We start from the raw sequence: 16,892 nt of genomic DNA, 5'->3' as shown, positions 1-16,892 counted from the left end.
TGTTATTGTTCCTACTACCACTAGAGAATTTATAATTTGATTGCTATATTTTTTAATCCCTTATACATCTCCATACCGGCTGTTGTTAAGTCAGAATCCATCGTCTCAAAGCTGTGGCTACAGTTGAAGCCGCGTTGCTGTGACTAAAATGTATAGCCAGCACACCACCTAACGACTCTGAAGTAAGAATATGTAACTGTTAGGTATACAAAGAGGAAACTTACAAATTAAGAAAAATTAAGAATAGCATTGCAGATAGTGCACATATGCTTTTCTTAACACATTCTCACTTTATTATCGTAGTATAAGTGGGCATGTGTGTGCATGGTTTGGCAACTGGAATGGTGTCCATGGATTTAACTATATGTATGTGTGCACTAAGGTCAAGTTGTATGTGTGTGTATGTGTGTATACACTTCTACAGTACAGCTGAACACTGTAGTGTATTACTATAGCTATATAACGTAACAACGCATCAGTTGAACGCGTTGTAAATCTTGTGAATTTGCAAAGATTTGTTTTCGTGTACCAAATTATTACTTACGAATGGAATGTCGACGGTAACTATCTTATACATGATCTACAAATAAATGATTTATTTGTAATTTAGCAGAAGTTTTAAACTACTTCTTGAGAAAACTGACTTATCAGTGGTGTGCCCAGGATTTCCTGAAATGCAGGTACCAGAGGCAGAAAAGACAGATGGTAATTACATATTTAATATATCTAAGAAATAACTAAAAACTTATATTTTGCATTAAAGCAATCGTACTTCGCTTAACTACGAGAATGCGATTGACTTTTCTGGGAACCATAACCTCTACGAGTTTTGATTCTTTTATAGGCTCTCCGTGGAATAATTCTAGTGGCTGCGAGGAGGAACGAAGACCGAATCAAAAAGAAGGAAAGAAATCCAATACCTTACCTTTATGGGGTAACGAGCGGACTATGAACTTGAATCCTTTGATTTTAACAAACATACAATCTTCTCATTATTTTAAAGTCAATTTATATGAACTAAAGACATACCATGAAGTTATCGATGAGATTTACTTCAAAGTGTCCCACTTGGAGCCATGGGAGAAGGGCAGTAGGAAGACTGCTGGTCAAACTGGCATGTGTGGAGGCGTGAGTATGTTTGCTTAAACTAGTAGTATGTTTATTGAAACTTCTTAGTATAATTATTGTTAGTATGATAAAATGTTTTCACACATTGGCAATGTTAAGGACCTATTACATTGTTCATTTTAACATCTTAAGGAATTATGAAAATACATACAGATAACCAACAGAACAGTGTAATTGGGTTTGTTACGTTTAGTCACGTATCAAGCCTATTATTAGCATTATATTATGGGGTTCTGTGGCATATTTTTATATAGCATTGTAGCTTTAGGTATATATATATATATATATATATATATATATATATATATATAAACTTCTATTCAACCATTGAATGTTAAGTATTTAAATAAGTATAAACAGTTTGGAGCTTTTTCCATAAAGGAACATATCTTTTTTAACATTAATCTACTTCAGAGTATCACATTTGTGGTTAAAGTTATGTATCATAGAAAAATTAATCAATGCCAATGTATATAAATTTAGCACTTGATACAGGTTCGTGGTGTTGGAGCTGGAGGGATTGTGTCTACAGCCTACTGCCTTCTCTATAAATTATTCACGCTTAGGCTTACTAGGAAGCAATTGAATGGTCTTATTAATCATCCTGATTCTCCATACATTCGAGCCTTAGGATTCATGTATATTAGGTAAGCATATATCTAATGGTGATGAGCAAGGAAAATTAATTTTTTCTCTTTTCTTACAGATATACACAACCACCGGCAGATTTGTTCACCTGGTACAGTGACTATTTGGAGGATGAAGAGGAGTTGGATGTGAAGGCTGGTGGAGGTCAATTAATGAAAATGGGAGATATATTGAAGCAATTCCTCACTAAATTAGAATGGTTCTCCACGCTTTTTCCTAGAATACCAGTACCAATACAGAAAGATCTGGAGCATAGGCTGGCAGAAAGGTTTCCTCAGCAGACTATGAACAACAGAAATGCCAAGCCTCCCATTACATTAAACAATCACGGAAAGTACAGTAGCAACAGTGGTGGCAGTGGAGGGAGAAAAGACAATGGCAGTTTGACAATGAGGAATCATCAGCAACCTCGCCATATACCAGATAGCGAAGCTCAATGGGGTGAAGCTGAAAGAACAAGCCTTTGGCGAGCCAGGTGCGTCTACGTGGTATGATTGCTGGATTTTTCCTAATATTCCCTACTTAATACAATTGTTGGTAAACGTTAGGTATGTATTTATATTTTTAGATCTGAAGAGCGCAGGGACAAGTATAAAGAACGTGATAGGGAAAGAGACAGAGCGAGAGACCGTGATAGAGAGAGGGAGAGACCACGCGAAAGAGAGAGGGAAAGGGATAGGCATAGAGGGAGGTCGGGTAGCAGAGATAGAAATCGAAAACAAAGGGAGTATAGGAGTCGCAGCAGGGACAGATCGTCCTACGCCGACAGGAGTAGAGACCGTCATCGTGACAGAGAACGGCATAGAGATAGGTAGGCTATTTTTATTATTTCAATATTTGTTGAGTATAAAACGCTTATATTGTAAACATTTCTTTCTTTAGGAGAAGCTCGCCTTATGACTATGCTGCGGAACTTGCTAGGGAAAGGGAGAGACAACGAAAAACGTGAAGCTATCCATGATGATGTATATAATAAATATAATTATTATAATTACTGATATATATGGTTGTATGAATAATATAATTACAAAAATTAATTAATACTCCTGTCGTAGAGAGTATTAGCCTCGGCTATAATTATATTCACATCCTGATGTAGTTTACATGTTTTTATAAAATAAAATTATGACTGCCGAATACGAGTCTGTACTGATTGGATTTTTTCTATTAGAATCTCTAAAACAAACAAGCATACTAACATTCTAGACTTAGACTTAGAAGATTGTGAATAGTACATATCTATTTCGGGAATTTTAATAGCAACGAGGCATTCAAGAAGGAGGATCGGGGAGGAAGAGGATGAATGTATTGTAAAAATAAAAATGGCGCCAGGTATCTCATCATGGTCTTCAACAAGGGCACGTCGAAGAGGATTTTTGTGAGTTCGTCGACGAGGATGTTCACTATCGATAGATGATGTCAAGGATTAGGCCAATTATTAAAATGTAAGATAACTTTTCACTGTTTTAAAAGAGATTTACCAAACTTAACCTACAAATCTGATATTAATCGAACACTGACCCCTTTTTACATTTATAAGGTAGAAAACGAATGATTCATTCATCTTATATTATTTAAAACACTAATTAGAAGACATGAAAATTTTCAAGAAATCATACCAATTTGGCTAAATTTCGTAATTAATGTGAAAAAATATTTATGTTTAAATGCTCACTTGATAAGGTAGAGAAATATAATTTTTTAAATATCTCACTTAGTGATCTTTATTTTCCTTTCAGATGATTGGCCCGCGTTGTGCAATTTTTGCTCTTGGCGGACTTTTGATTGTAGTTCTTACGGTGAATGTTTATTTTATACGAATGATAATCGAAAGCTCATCACAGAATAGAATATCTAAACCAGTGCCAGGAATATCCACGAAACTAAGTAATGAAGATTTTCCTAGGAAAGAAAACGATCAATCGATCAAATCTACCACTTATATGATGCACGAAAAATTAAAGGAAGAGTTGAAAAATTTACCTTCGAAGTATTTTAAGCAAAACTCAACCTATTACGTTTTACTGGAGCGTTTGCTAGATGAATTAAAAGTAATTCCAAATATTGGAGAAAACGTTTGGAGCATCCCTAGTAACAATGTTGGCAAATTCTTAATATTTCTTATAAGTGTCTTCTTTATTATTATTCTAATGATCAATGGCTTTTAGTGGCCGGATGCTCACCATTTAATTCCACCGGCTGCTCCGGAGCTTGGGACAATTTTGAACGCTATGCGTACATCCAAAATAGTAAGAGCCGACAATGCGCCTTTGGGAACTCAATTGAAGCTAATTTTGCATTTGGAAAGTGGTGTTAAAGCCTTATTTAAGCCCCAGTGGTACTCAAGGGATACTGTCATCCGTGGACCGGTGTATCATGGAAAGGATAGGCATAATGCAGAAATAGCTGCTTTTCATTTGTCATCCTTGCTATCACTAAGAAGAGTCCCGCTTACTGTTATAAGAACACGTACAGATATCATGTTTTTTTTTCTTTTAAATTTTAATCCTCTCATTCTTTAAGAATTTCTATTAAAATTTTAGTAAACCTGCAAGATGAGATTCGGGCACAAGCAACTCCAGGACTCTATTCGACGATGTACCAGGAAGGAAATAATACTTGTCTTTATGGCGTGTGCTATTACTGCTCTCCAGCTGATCCTGTCTGTGGGTCTGGTCATGCTTTGGAAGGAGCCCTTATCCTGTGGTTGCCGAATTATTTAAAACTTGTTAAACATCGCCATCCGTGGCAAAGAACTTACAAGAAAAATAAAATGGCCTCTTGGGAAATGGATGAAAATTTTTGCGAAAAGGTGGTAATACCTATGTAAAAAAATAAATATTTATATAATTTAAATAGAATATAAGCAAAAGCTGACTAGTAAATGAGTATTTTTAGGTCAAAGATTCGAGACTGTATTCCCCGCAAGTATCTAGTAGATTGCTGGATTTGGTGGATACAGCAATATTTGATTTCTTAATGGACAATGGTGATCGACACCATTACGAATTAACTAATAATTTTCACAATCCCGCTGTACTCTTAATAGACAATGGAAAGAGCCTAGGAAACCCAGACATCGATCACCTTGACATTCTTGCTCCTTTGTATCAGTGCTGCATGTATGTGAACGAAGTAGTTTATTGTATGATTAAACAATTATTATTTAAATTAAATAAAAATTATATAATATGGTAGGATTCATAAAACGACATGGGATCGAATGCAGTTACTGAGCGGAGGATCCTTGAGCATCTCCTTGGAAAAACTGGTGGCCCACGAATCCTACATGGCTGATGTTTCTCCGCTAATAACGCAAAATCACTTAAATGCCATGGATCGAAGACTACTAATCATTTATGCCATAGTAGAGTATTGTTTAAAAGAAAAGAAATACTCATCTAATGTGATCCTGGATCACAGATAAGATCTGTAATAAATTAGAGCGGAAACTATTTCCTTTATTTGTAAATATAATTCTTTGCCAATCAAATGCATTTAGTAAAGAGTATATCGTAATTCAATTTGTTGTTTATTTATGACACAATAATTATCAATATTTGGATTGTTTTTTAGGTGCAGCCCCATACTGGGCATATAAATACCATACAAAATGTAAAAAAGAAAGAATGAAAATGCTGTAAAAATTGTTCTTAAGCCTCTTTTGAAAGACCGTTTTTCTCGATGAAATTCTGCAATTACAGTGAACATGTACAATATGTATATTCTGCAAGAGTTCTATATCAGAAATCTACGTGGAAGTAATAACTCGATGATATTTCGTGGATGGCATTGGCAAAGATCAGCCAATCTTTTGTACACTTTACAGCACAGATGTCGTAGGCTACACATTCAAATATCTTCATTGGCGTCCTCGTTCTTCTAATATTAATATTTACAAACGCTATATGACCAGAATTACTCACGTAGCTTACTAGCTAATTATAAATTTTCATGATACTTATCGCCATACAGTGTATAGTAGTATTATAATAAGATTCTTTCGTTAAATAGAGCTTCCGTAGCAAAGTTGTATAAATAGACTATTTTCCGCACGCATGATTAGCGTGCCTAGAACTGCGCAATCTCTCATTAGTTTCTCTTTTCATTGTGTGCTTCTCCACAATGTCGTTGAGATCGATTTGTTTTGGCGAATTGTAATAACGGGCGTCGTTGTAAGAAATATGCGAAAATACTGGAGATGACCTCAGAGCCGTCATTCCTAAAGAGTTGCGCAGTTCCCAAGGCTTTTACACTATAATACTGTATATTCCATCAAAATTTATCTAATTACGAATAGAAAATCTATGGATCTGATAGAAAAATCTTGAAAAACTTCTAATGGCAGTATGGAGATTATTGCACGGAGCATCGACCGGATCAAAACCAGGCCAATCTCGTAAGTGGCTTTTCGTCATTATTTCGTCTACCAGTTAATTATCAATATCACAAACAAAAGTGCACTGGCACTAGAAATTTGTTCACGTTTTATTTGAAAAAATAGGCCTAGTTAGTTATCGCTCTTGCGATCCGTTGTCCTTCATTAAATAAATTGCTTCGATAGTGATAGCGTGAGAGATGGCAGTCTATGAAATTTTTTACTTTGGAAATTAGAGCGTTGACTCCACTCCCCTTGACGAGGAAGTCGAGGAGCTCAAATCTTCGGAATGACGAGTGTGCGAAGAGTCAAGGGAGGTCACCGAGTCACTGTCGTTGCTATGTGGGCTCGAATAATTTGCAGCTTCCTGCAGTCTCATCAACATATTGAGCTGAAGAAATAGAGAGAAAATTAAATGTATAATCTCGACAAACAAATTTATAAGCTTTTTGGGTTTTTTTAAAAAAAATGTCTTTTTGGTACCAGAGGGTCCCCATCGGTGTCACTGTGGGTGCTACCAAGGCTCTTCACGCTGGACGTGCCGACTCCTGAATTGTGAGACGGTGTGATTAGGTCATAGCCAACGTCTTCTGGCCTGAGACGAAGGAGAGCGTCACTTCCACCGTGCACAGCATGCGTGGAAATCCAAGGATAACTGGTAGTGATGAATTGTGCCGGATCTTCCCAATTGGCTTCGTTACTTCCGCTCCCGCTTCGTCTTCCGTACAAAGTTAAACCTTCCCTAACTGACTCCACAAGATATGGAATAACCGAGTAGTTCCACAAGTCGGTAAACCATACCTGCGATCCTGCCACTTCCATGGGGCAAGACAAAAATAACCTGGGTCCTAAAATATGTCTTTGTTAATGTTCGGTTTTTTATTTTCTTCATTTCTGTCTCTACTACTGCAATTGTAAGATTGATCAATGCTTCGTGAACAATATTAAAGAATTACCTATAGTTACATCAGAGCTGCTATGAGTCTCCAGAAATTTATTTAGATGTTGCCATACTCTTGGCAGCCATTCGACTACAGCTGCCATTTCAGCATTTCTGGTACCACTGCCACAATCTCTAAGTTCGTGCTCTAACAGCTTTCGCCTAAGATACCGACCTAGAAAACCCTTAACTGGCTCCATATGATTGGCACAGAGCACCCACCTAAAAAATTGAAACAATAAAAAATAAAGCAATGAATTGCTAATAATATAACCAATTAAAAGCTTTAATGAGATTGATTATAATAAGTGTTTGGTCATGCGTAACTACCTGAAATTATGATGTAGCTGCAAATTCGTGGTACTACAGGTGGCTTGGCTCATCGTGCCAATGATGGCAGGACACGAGGAGTGTTTGGTACCCAACAGACCACTAAATAGTTCACCTAGAGAGGCGGCGTGCTGAAGATTCTCAAGAATAATAACTCTGGGTAGCTCATCTGCTGCGTTGGAGTCGCATCTTTCAGCTATGTGAGCCAAGTATTGCCTTAGCTCTTTGCTGGTTTTATGATCAACGTTAAAAGTGGCTACAGCAGCCGCATCTTTAGATTCTTCAGCATCGACAAGCGCATGAGCTAATTTACCCGCTAAATAGCTCTTGCCGGTGCCACTTGGTCCGCACAAAATGACTCGACGATGTTCGGTCAGTAGGGAGACCAATCTTTGAACGATGGAGCGTGGAATCAAAGTATCTATGGCCAACCATGAATAGCCAGAAAGAACTAAGTAGATAGTTTTTACGTGACCTATCAAGTATCCACAGGGTAGTAGCTCCGGATGTTGAGAATCGCTCGTACACCTGAAATAATTTATTTCAACAATATTTAATAAATATAAGAACTGAGAAATTCCATCAAAAAGGCAATAAAGGAAACTGACCTTGACGCTTCTCCAAGATGGTAAGCAGCTACGCATTCGATACCAAGGCCGAGATTGGTTACAGGATCGACCCTGGACACGTACTCCTTAAAGCATCTCCTCACAATTGAATCTAGACCATCCCAAGTAGTTTTATTGCTGATGCAGACGTTTGCAATTACGTAATGAGGAGGCTCCGCGTCAGAGGAGTTGCCAGGTACAATGTTGTAATTAAAATTTTTTTCGCTGCCAAGAAAAACAGCGACGTTGATTCTCTTCCCATCAGTATCCTGTTCCAAGACAGGCTCCGTCGTTGTAGTTGTCGTATTTGGTACCACAGGATGTTCCGGAACACTGAGATCCTCCATATTATCAGTTGTGCAGTTCCCATCACCATTCGACAAAGCAGCCACCGTTGAAGCCACTTCAGTCATGCTGAAACGACGATCAGGATCACTGGGGAGCGAGGATTGTGATGACGTCAGTGATTTAGATGTCACTAAGCGTTGAAGACGTTCGTTGTTCTGTTTTAGGTTCAACATCTCGTTCTGCAAAAATCGTAAATATAACAATCGCAATATTTTAATATTAATCTTACATGAATCATTGTACATACTCTCATTTTGATCACAGTATCTTTTAAGGATTCTAATTGATGGGCTGAGGAGAGGGCCTCTAATCTAATGTCGGTGAGTACAAGGTCTTTTTCTCTCAGCTGTTTCTTCAGTTCGTCCACGTCTTCATCTTCCTTCTTATACAGAGCAGAACTACTCTTGCTGCCAGACAGTGGATTCTCGTGGTTGGGCGATTTTTCAGCATTCGAGTCTACACTGTTACTCTGCTGCATGGTTTGTGTCCTCATGGTTTCATGTTTCACAGCTGTTGGTAGTCTGGGACTATTAGGTGCAGATAGTTCACCAGTTGGTCCATCTTTGCAGTCCTCAGCATCAGATACAGAACCATGCCTGTTCTTTCTCGACCTTGAGAAGGCTTTCGAGAATGAGCTACGTAGCCAACCTTTCTTTTTCTGATGGCTGCTTGCTGAGCAAGCACTACTCAATGAATTTAGTGATGTTACACTGTCAGCTGATAGTTGTCTAGCCATCGAAGTTGTTTGATTATGATTCTGATGATGATGATTGCTGGCACCGATCCCTGTGCAACCAGTTGTTCCACTTTCTGAATCTCCTAGAGTATGACGTCTCCCACTGCCACTGGAATTATTATTGCTCAGCCCTGTAGAAGATGTTCCATTGTTCAAACCAGCCTCTGCACTCTGCTTTCTTAGCCTCTCAATAGTCTCTCGAAGCTCTTGAAGCTCAGAGTCCTGCAATATAATTGACAATGTTACAACCCCTCAAAGATACAATTATAATGAGATAAGTATAACAGAAATTAGGATTTTTCATTTTACATTTGGAAGCTGTAGCTTTACTTTTATCTATTGTCATGGTTACTATTGAAACTTCCATGACCAGTACTAAATTGATCTTTGTGGCAACAACTACAGCTATCAGAATGGCTAGCCACAGAATCACTGGACCAGGAATCAGCCATGCTAAACAATTGCCTTGTGGATTTAGGGTCAACTTCCTTGCCAAGTTTGTCAGATTTATCTTCAGCACTGGGGCTGACTTTGACCACATTGGACTGACCGTTTTCAAGCACTTTTTTTGCAATATTTCGTCTCTGAGCGAAGATCCTGACTCGTTGTTGGGCTCTTCTTTCATTCATCTCCGATCTTTTCAAATCCATCCTAACTGGTAGATCACGATGGGTCCTTGAACGCTCAAATGTTTTTCCTTTCTTTGCCTTCTGACTTTCCATATCTGCAATCTTGCTGTCTTTGGGAACATTTTTGACTTCGGATGGTCCACTTTGCGATTCCATCATATCTCGCAATGCATTCCTCGACAGATTCATGGTTCCTCCTTGAAAAATCTGCTTCAACGGTTTTCTCTTACCATCCTCATCGCGTCTTTCCATCATTTAACCCTTTAGTTCTACTTCAATAAATGCTTCTTTTCTAAATTTTCACTAACTCTTGCTTAGCACTGCTGCTCCCAAATTTATGGAGACATTTTTTGGGGAGGTTTTCTTTGTTTGCTTTTACTATTTTTTTTTTTTTTTTTTAGTGATTTAATAACATATTAATTTTGGACGAGACATATCGATTCGTGGCTTAGTTCAGGGAACAAGTAAAAGAGAAAAGGAAATAGAGTGGGGAGTTAAAAGACTTTTCTTCTTTAGTTATACTCACTTTTTTCTCAGCTGTTGCAGTTAATTGTTGTAGTCTTAGGGTCATGTTGGACAAGGATTGCTCGAATGCTGATACAACATGGGCCTACAAGAAGAAAACAGAAATAAATATATTAATATTATTGAAATTCTATTGTTATTTAATATTGGAAATAGATGGAGGGACTTTGTCAGAAATAGATGATCCACTGGACTGGGGCTGGAGTACGATGACTCGTGGATATTTTTGGTCCACGATATTTCGTTCCAGTCATGAGGCTCTGACCAGCCAGGATGAAGTCGAAACACTCAGTTTTTAAACAAATGCCTTGGTACATTAAATAATTAATGGAGTAGACGATATTACGCATAAATTTTAATTTATGCAGCAGAGAGTAATTACAGGTTAATCATTGCAGAAATGAAAATTTTGAGACAAAAAGGATCGAATCCCTCTTTTCTGCGGGATTTAATGTTTGAAATAAAAGCCTCGGTATATTAAATAATAAATGACGTAGACGGTATTACGAGTAGATTTTAATTTACAAAATATGAACAGAAGTTAAATTCGCAAATTTAATTTTTGAAACAAAAGCTTCGTAATACAAAATAATAAATGACGTAGACGTTAGTACGCGTCGATTTTAATTTACGGAGTAAAACTATCAGAAATTAATTATCGCAAAGATATAAATGTTGAAATAAAACCTCGTTATACAAAATAATGACGTAAACTTTGATTAGATATTATTACCCATAAATTTCAATAGAATTATTAGAATTGTTGTAAAGCTTTCAGAAGGCGAGCAGATTGTTTCCAAGGAATCCCGTTTCATTAATGAGGTTTTGACCTACCAGGATGATTTAAATCCTTTGTGTCATTAGAATATAAGATTTGAAACAAAAGCATCGATAGGGAAAATAATAAATAACGTAGATAGTATCAAGACCATGTACACGAGAATATTTAAAGCAGTAAGCCAAGCCTCGGTATTCATAAACAAAATTTGAGCTTCGTCTTAGCTTGAAATTTATAAGATATGTTATATAGACTATAGATTTTACAGTTCTTAAGCTCGAACTGAAGTTTACATTCTGCTTATGAATAACCGAGTTAAGCGTAAGAAAATAATCACAGTTGAGAATTTCAGCATTGCGTATTGAAATTTTCTGTGTGCTAGGTCGTTTCTCTTTCATTCTTTCTATTCTGAGTATTTTCGTTCGCTATGGCCTCAATGCAGAGATTATAATTTACAGCATAGAATTATCAGAAGTAAGTTATTGCAGAGATTCGAGTATTTTGAAACAAAAGCTTCAGTATATAATATAATAAATGACGTAGACAGTATTACGCATAGATTTCAGTCCATATTAGAGTTATCATGAGTAATTTATCGCAAAGTTTTCGACAGACGAACATGCTGTTTCCCAACGTGCGCGTGATAATCGGACGGTTGATAGGGTACAGTTGTAAAAAAGTGGTCTTTAGGAGCCTCGAGGAGCAAAAAGAAGAGGCAGAAGCATGCATTTATCGAATTGGCAAACAGAGCCACGCCTTGTCTCTGCCGTTAGTTTGTACGATCGAGATCGAGCAGTCGAACGAAATTGCATGTTACAAGAAACTTCAATTACAAAAGCAATATAGAAAAATATGAGAACAAGTAACATTGGTTCAAATTCTACATAGAATGTGTAAAAGAAATTTATCTAAAGAGAAATTGACGAATCTCAGAAGTACCAATACTCATACATTTAGTCAGCGTTATAATACGGCTATTGAAAAATCTTCATTTTCTCAACTATTTAAATTATATTTAACACAATTCAAAGAAAAATAATATTTTAAAATTCAATATTCCAGTTTCCATCACAAGTATACAATTGATAGAAGAAAAATTATCAAGTGAAAGTCAGATTTTACAAAGGTGGTGAGTCATTAACAAACTGTAATAATACATTTCAGTTGTGTGTGAGGTAGGTCAAGCGAGATAGCCCGAAGTATGAAGAAAAGTGTAATTAGAGTGAGGGGAATACTGGCGTAGTTTGAAGGAAAGTGCGGCGCATCAAAGTGTGTCGTTGGAAAGGAGGATAATAAGAAAGGTGTTCTGGCGTAAGAAGGAGGGGAATACTGGAAGGCCTGTGAGAATCTCGAGCCTCGGTCAGGTTAAGGTTTGAGGTCGAACAGGAGACCATGAGGTACTCGATAGAAGGAGAAAATCAAGTTCATTCGAGGAAGTCAAAGCAGTGTGTGAACTAAGTCCAGCACGCTCGATTATTCAATCCAGTGCTCGAACACAAAGCCTCGTCTAACAGCAAACTTGACTTAAAAGGCGACTTAAAGTTAATTTTGAGTATAAATTGGAGTATAAGTCGATTCTTATAAATCAAGACTTCTGTTTTGTGAAGTTTTTCTACAATAGACAGTTTATAAGTCACTAAATGTACATGTGGCACGAGAGATTCGGTAGAAGAAAGAAAAAAAATAAAATTTCTGAAAAATAGTATAATGCATGCTTGGCACAATTCGAATTTAAGTATAAATCGAAGTATGAATCGATTCTTTAGTCAAAGTTTTTGTTACGTGAAATTCTTCTATAATGGATGATTCAAATCATCAAATGGATATGTGGAATGGATGACTCGAAAGAAGAAAATAAAGTTCACGAAAAGCAGTATAATGTGTGTCTGGCACAGTTCGATTATTCAATCGAGTTTCGTGGTTTGATCGCACTGAATGAACGATGATGATGCTGAATCAAGTTCAAGCTAGAATCTAAAATGAGCATGATCTGTTTGTGTCATGGTTTGATTATTCAATCAAGTTTCGTGACTGCATTTGCTCGTGCATACAGTTTGCTCTAATAAAAAACCTGACTTAAAAATCTAATTCTAGTCAACTTTCGATCAAGTGTGTTGTTAAGATCTTTATAGATGCTCTAAGGCATCAGAGGACCCGTAGCACGAGAGACTCGACAGAAAAGAATCAAGTTCAAGCTGTAATCTAGAAGCAGTATGATTCACGTCTGGCATGGTTTGGTTATTCAATCGAATTTCTTGGTCGATCTGCTCGTGCTCACAGCCTCTACACGCTAGATAGGAAAATTATCGTGAAACGTACAGGTCATTGACCTGCGCTATACTAAAGCGCACATTGGAAGATCGTTCGATCCAGCTCGCTATAATTAGCTGGTGTATTTACGCAGATGCTCATTGACGCATTGACTCTGAACTGGCATGGTTGGCCAAACGCCTCATGGCCCCTATACATGAAAGGGCCTCTTCAACAACCACCCTAACTCTCATCCTGATAAGATACAGTGGAATGCCTCTGGCAGATTTCATCGAATTGGATGAAATTATTTCTATCATCGTTATTCTTCGTACAATAATAAAGGCCTTGCAGGAACCAGCGTCGTTGGCTTACTTGCAAGGATGGACAGCTTCTGTGTCTATATTTTCTGGTAGCCAACTCCCACCAGGGGATGACTTGTTCAGTGCTCCTGGGCTTCACAGGATCGCTAACTGCATGCTCGTAAAGGGGCTCCAGTGCTGGCAGAGTGCCTGAGAGCCTCTTTGCAGGGTCAGACTGTTCCTTGATGGTGCTGGTTCTTCTAGGTAATGTGGCATAGGTGATAGTTAGCCTTTCGACACTGTTGAATCTCGATCTCTCCATCTGGCCTCTGAGAATAAGTTCAGTAGCGTCCATAGTCATCATCGTTGGATGATGCACGACAGGAGCTCGTTTTAACAGTTCAGTTTCTTCTTTAGCCTGCGAAGGATGGTCTCTGACGTCGATAGCACTGATGCTACTGTTACTCCTACAGCAGGCCCTCCTCAAACTTTTGCTCCTGCTTCTTGTTTCATTCAGAACGTCCTCGCTGGATTTATGCAGTACGTTGGTTCTGTAACGTCTGCAAGGAAGAGTACCATATCTCCTCTCACCAAGGACACTCTTTCTGTCCAAATACTCCTGTTGACCATCCTGAATACAGGATTTCACATAGGTAGTCTGCTGAGAAGCATCCACAGCTTTATCCTCGGATCTCTTAGACTCGTCGATGGCATACAAAGATTCTGCAGACTTTGTCGATGACGTAGTGGTTGTGGACCCTGTGGAATGTCTACAGGTACTGTCTATAGACGATGACCTAGGTAGTGTCCTAGGTGGCAAGTGTCCACTGGAGTTTCTCTTCCCAGAGACTGTATTTAAGAATTTTTTAGGATTCAATTTCAAGGTCTCTACCCTGTCCTTTTCATCCATAGCCTCTCCGAAATCTGGACTTATAGGGGGCATTGGTGCCATGTCTCTTTTTCTGTACCTATAAGCTTGGTCCTCGCTGAGTTTGATTTTCTCAACGCCTTGGGAATCACGGGACTCATCGTCGAATTCAGCAATGTTTCTGTTAACGTCCTCGATGTACTTTACAGTAGACCTATAGAGATCACCACTAGCCATGTAATTTCCATTCACTGGAACATTGGGCACTGCATAAACTGCCCTATCCTTTCTGTTTCTGTTATTAACGTCGAACCAAGACTGAGATGTCCCTGTGAGGTGGGAATTTTTCAAAGAATCGCAGTCCTCAGGATGATCTTCCATAGGTACTGAATCGTATACCCTCTCGTCATCGTTGCAAGTGGCGGAAGAACGTGCTAGACTCTCATTTTGATCTTTTAAATGTCTAGCTGGAGTTCTCCAAGCACCAGTATGATGACTGGAGCTTTTAGAACCATGCAACCTGATTTGGAACGACTTCCTGGACCACTCGAACTTGCTGGAGAACGTATCCAGAGTTACCTGAGGATTCTCAGGCTCCCTGAGCTGTTTGGAGGAGGCTTTAAGTGTACCATAGTTCTCCAAATGACGATCTTTGGCCAAATTAGACCACCTGGCCAGTTGAGGGTTACTCTCAGGTCGATTCGTGGTCTTGAATAGGTCGCATGACCCAGTATCTTGCAGCAGCTCCTCAGAATCAGATCTGTAAACTGCTCGAGGTCGACCTCGAGTCCTGATCGTTGCATATCCATCGTGCACTCTTCTGGAGCACACGTTGAGGTCCATGATAGGAATTCAAAAATATCTCTCCTCGACTCTGGCTAACATCCTTCGAGTGCCTGGACTGAGTTGCTCTGATGTGGTCCTCTCAACTCCAGAAGCCTCTTTTCTATCTCCTGGACTCTACAAATAAATCTTTTATCAGTATATCGTTCACGTTCGACATTCGGATTAATCGAGAGATCTTTTGGAACCTTCCCCCCCATTCATTGTCAAGCAAATACTAGATTTAGGTAATTAGAGGAAATAAATGATACTGACAAACTTCAAGGATGAAATTTGGTCAACCTGCAGTGTATATCAATTCTGTCGAGGCTCTCGACGAAAATGGACCAACCGTAGCTCATGTTATAAACCTCATCGATCCTTTCATAGCATCTTAATTGGGCCATTGCAACGGGACAGTTGCTATAGTCTTGGAACAGCGAATTCCATTGAAGGATTCAGCAACGTCATCGAAAAGGCTACGAGGTGTCGATGCAAACTGGATCGTCCGGGATACCACATTGATAAGGCACTTCTTATCACACCAACTCTACTGCTGATAGAGATAAGGTTGTATGTACAACCTGGAAGCGTGTAGTGTGTCTTTGATCGCTTTTTTTTACCGAATCTTTATGAAGAAAACTGTTTGTGCAACGATCATTGAAAATTGGGAAACGAAATTGCTGCGATTACGTAACTCATAAGTAAACTAATGAGAAGTATGCGGTTTTGTGGGAGGGTGTGTGTATGTTTGTGTGAGAGAGATAGACAGATAGATAATCTTTGTTATTAAATAGAATGTGATATTAAAATGAATTTGTGTTTTTACAATGCTAACATTAATTTTTCTCCACAAAGGTAAACCTGAGTACAAGAAAAACAGACTTTATTTTTCGATTATAGTGAAGTAATAGTTTTTAAAAAATAAAAATGAGAGAGAAAGAAAGAATTAAATTTACTTTGTATTCTGTTGGTATTGGTACTGCCTACTCAAATATAATAATATTGAAGTGAGAATGTGTAGTTGTATACAGACACGGAAAATGTTGTTTTATAATTACAAAACTTAACGATAGATACCGCTGGTAGTATGCATGTGTACTACTTTACATTCTTACTCTACCATCGTTATGTTAGTATGCACGCGGTTCCTGTAGTTTGACCTTTGAGCACGAAAGTAAAAGTGAGAGAGTAAATTAAATTAATTCATTTTTATTATTCCAAAACAGATTAATCTTTTGTAAAAGGATAAAAGTATGTAAAATAGTGAATGAAATTTGTAACTGCGGTGAAGTCACTCAATAAATATAAAAATGATGCAGAAAGAGCGAATAAATTAAGTAGTTACTGTGCTGCTATATTTTAACCTTTGAGCACAAAAGTAAAAGTGTGTATGTGTGTGAAATTTAATCTTTTGTACTATATTAGGATAGGTTATTGTTTAGCTATTGAAAGTACAAGTAAATTTGTGAAAAATAGAAACTTAAATTTAGACTTTTTTAACTGTATTGAAGCAGCTTAATATCGAAGAATAAAAATAAAAATGACACACAGAACCTGAATAAAATTAACCAACTGTGCTGGTATAGCTTGACCTTTGAA

At 37.9% G+C, this 16,892-nt stretch overlaps 3 protein-coding genes across 6 annotated transcripts in view; 2 read left to right on the top strand and 1 right to left on the bottom strand.

Annotated features, from left to right (window-relative positions):
- The first annotated feature begins 166 nt into the window (after nucleotides 1–166).
- LOC136775298 (pre-mRNA-splicing factor 38B) lies at nucleotides 167–2,898 on the top strand. 2 transcript variants are annotated; one of them, XM_066729954.1, is made up of 7 exons: nucleotides 167–560; nucleotides 664–705; nucleotides 845–1,128; nucleotides 1,624–1,775; nucleotides 1,835–2,251; nucleotides 2,345–2,587; nucleotides 2,659–2,898. In XM_066729954.1, the coding sequence occupies exons 2-7, from the start codon at nucleotides 675–677 to the stop codon at nucleotides 2,723–2,725; spliced, it is 1,194 nt and encodes a 397-aa protein (XP_066586051.1). In that variant the 5' UTR covers nucleotides 167–560; nucleotides 664–674; the 3' UTR covers nucleotides 2,726–2,898. The 2 variants fall into 2 exon arrangements, with proteins under 2 accessions (XP_066586051.1, XP_066586049.1); XM_066729952.1 differs by having other exon boundaries at nucleotides 167–705; nucleotides 2,659–2,897.
- Nucleotides 2,899–3,052: 154 nt separating this feature from the next.
- Nucleotides 3,053–5,219, top strand: LOC136775297 (glycosaminoglycan xylosylkinase). The gene is made up of 6 exons (XM_066729951.1): nucleotides 3,053–3,221; nucleotides 3,516–3,875; nucleotides 3,945–4,245; nucleotides 4,320–4,588; nucleotides 4,675–4,898; nucleotides 4,975–5,219. Exons 2-6 carry the CDS (start codon nucleotides 3,516–3,518, stop codon nucleotides 5,201–5,203), a joined length of 1,383 nt encoding a protein of 460 aa, XP_066586048.1. The 5' UTR covers nucleotides 3,053–3,221; the 3' UTR covers nucleotides 5,204–5,219.
- A 70-nt stretch (nucleotides 5,220–5,289) lies between these two features.
- Nucleotides 5,290–16,892, bottom strand: part of sick (sickie) — a 40,649-nt gene continuing 29,046 nt past the window's right edge. For all 3 annotated transcript variants that reach the window (XM_066729933.1, XM_066729932.1, XM_066729934.1), the window contains 7 exons: nucleotides 10,272–10,355; nucleotides 8,628–9,338; nucleotides 8,033–8,559; nucleotides 7,425–7,952; nucleotides 7,111–7,316; nucleotides 6,638–7,002; nucleotides 5,290–6,545 (listed from right to left, as the gene is read on the bottom strand). In XM_066729933.1, coding sequence (XP_066586030.1) covers nucleotides 6,387–6,545; nucleotides 6,638–7,002; nucleotides 7,111–7,316; nucleotides 7,425–7,952; nucleotides 8,033–8,559; nucleotides 8,628–9,338; nucleotides 10,272–10,355 — 2,580 coding nt within the window. In that variant the 3' untranslated portion in view covers nucleotides 5,290–6,386. The remainder of the gene's footprint in view (nucleotides 6,546–6,637; nucleotides 7,003–7,110; nucleotides 7,317–7,424; nucleotides 7,953–8,032; nucleotides 8,560–8,627; nucleotides 9,339–10,271; nucleotides 10,356–16,892) is intronic.

Source organism: Prorops nasuta, unplaced genomic scaffold (genome assembly GCF_024137725.1).
Source record: "Prorops nasuta isolate Cenicafe-Biocafe unplaced genomic scaffold, Cenicafe_Pnas_1.2 PNAS00008, whole genome shotgun sequence".
In the NCBI taxonomy this organism is placed as follows: Eukaryota; Metazoa; Arthropoda; class Insecta; order Hymenoptera; family Bethylidae; genus Prorops; species Prorops nasuta.
Note: the sequence above shows the minus strand (reverse complement) of the source record. Positions and strands in the feature narration are given on the sequence as shown.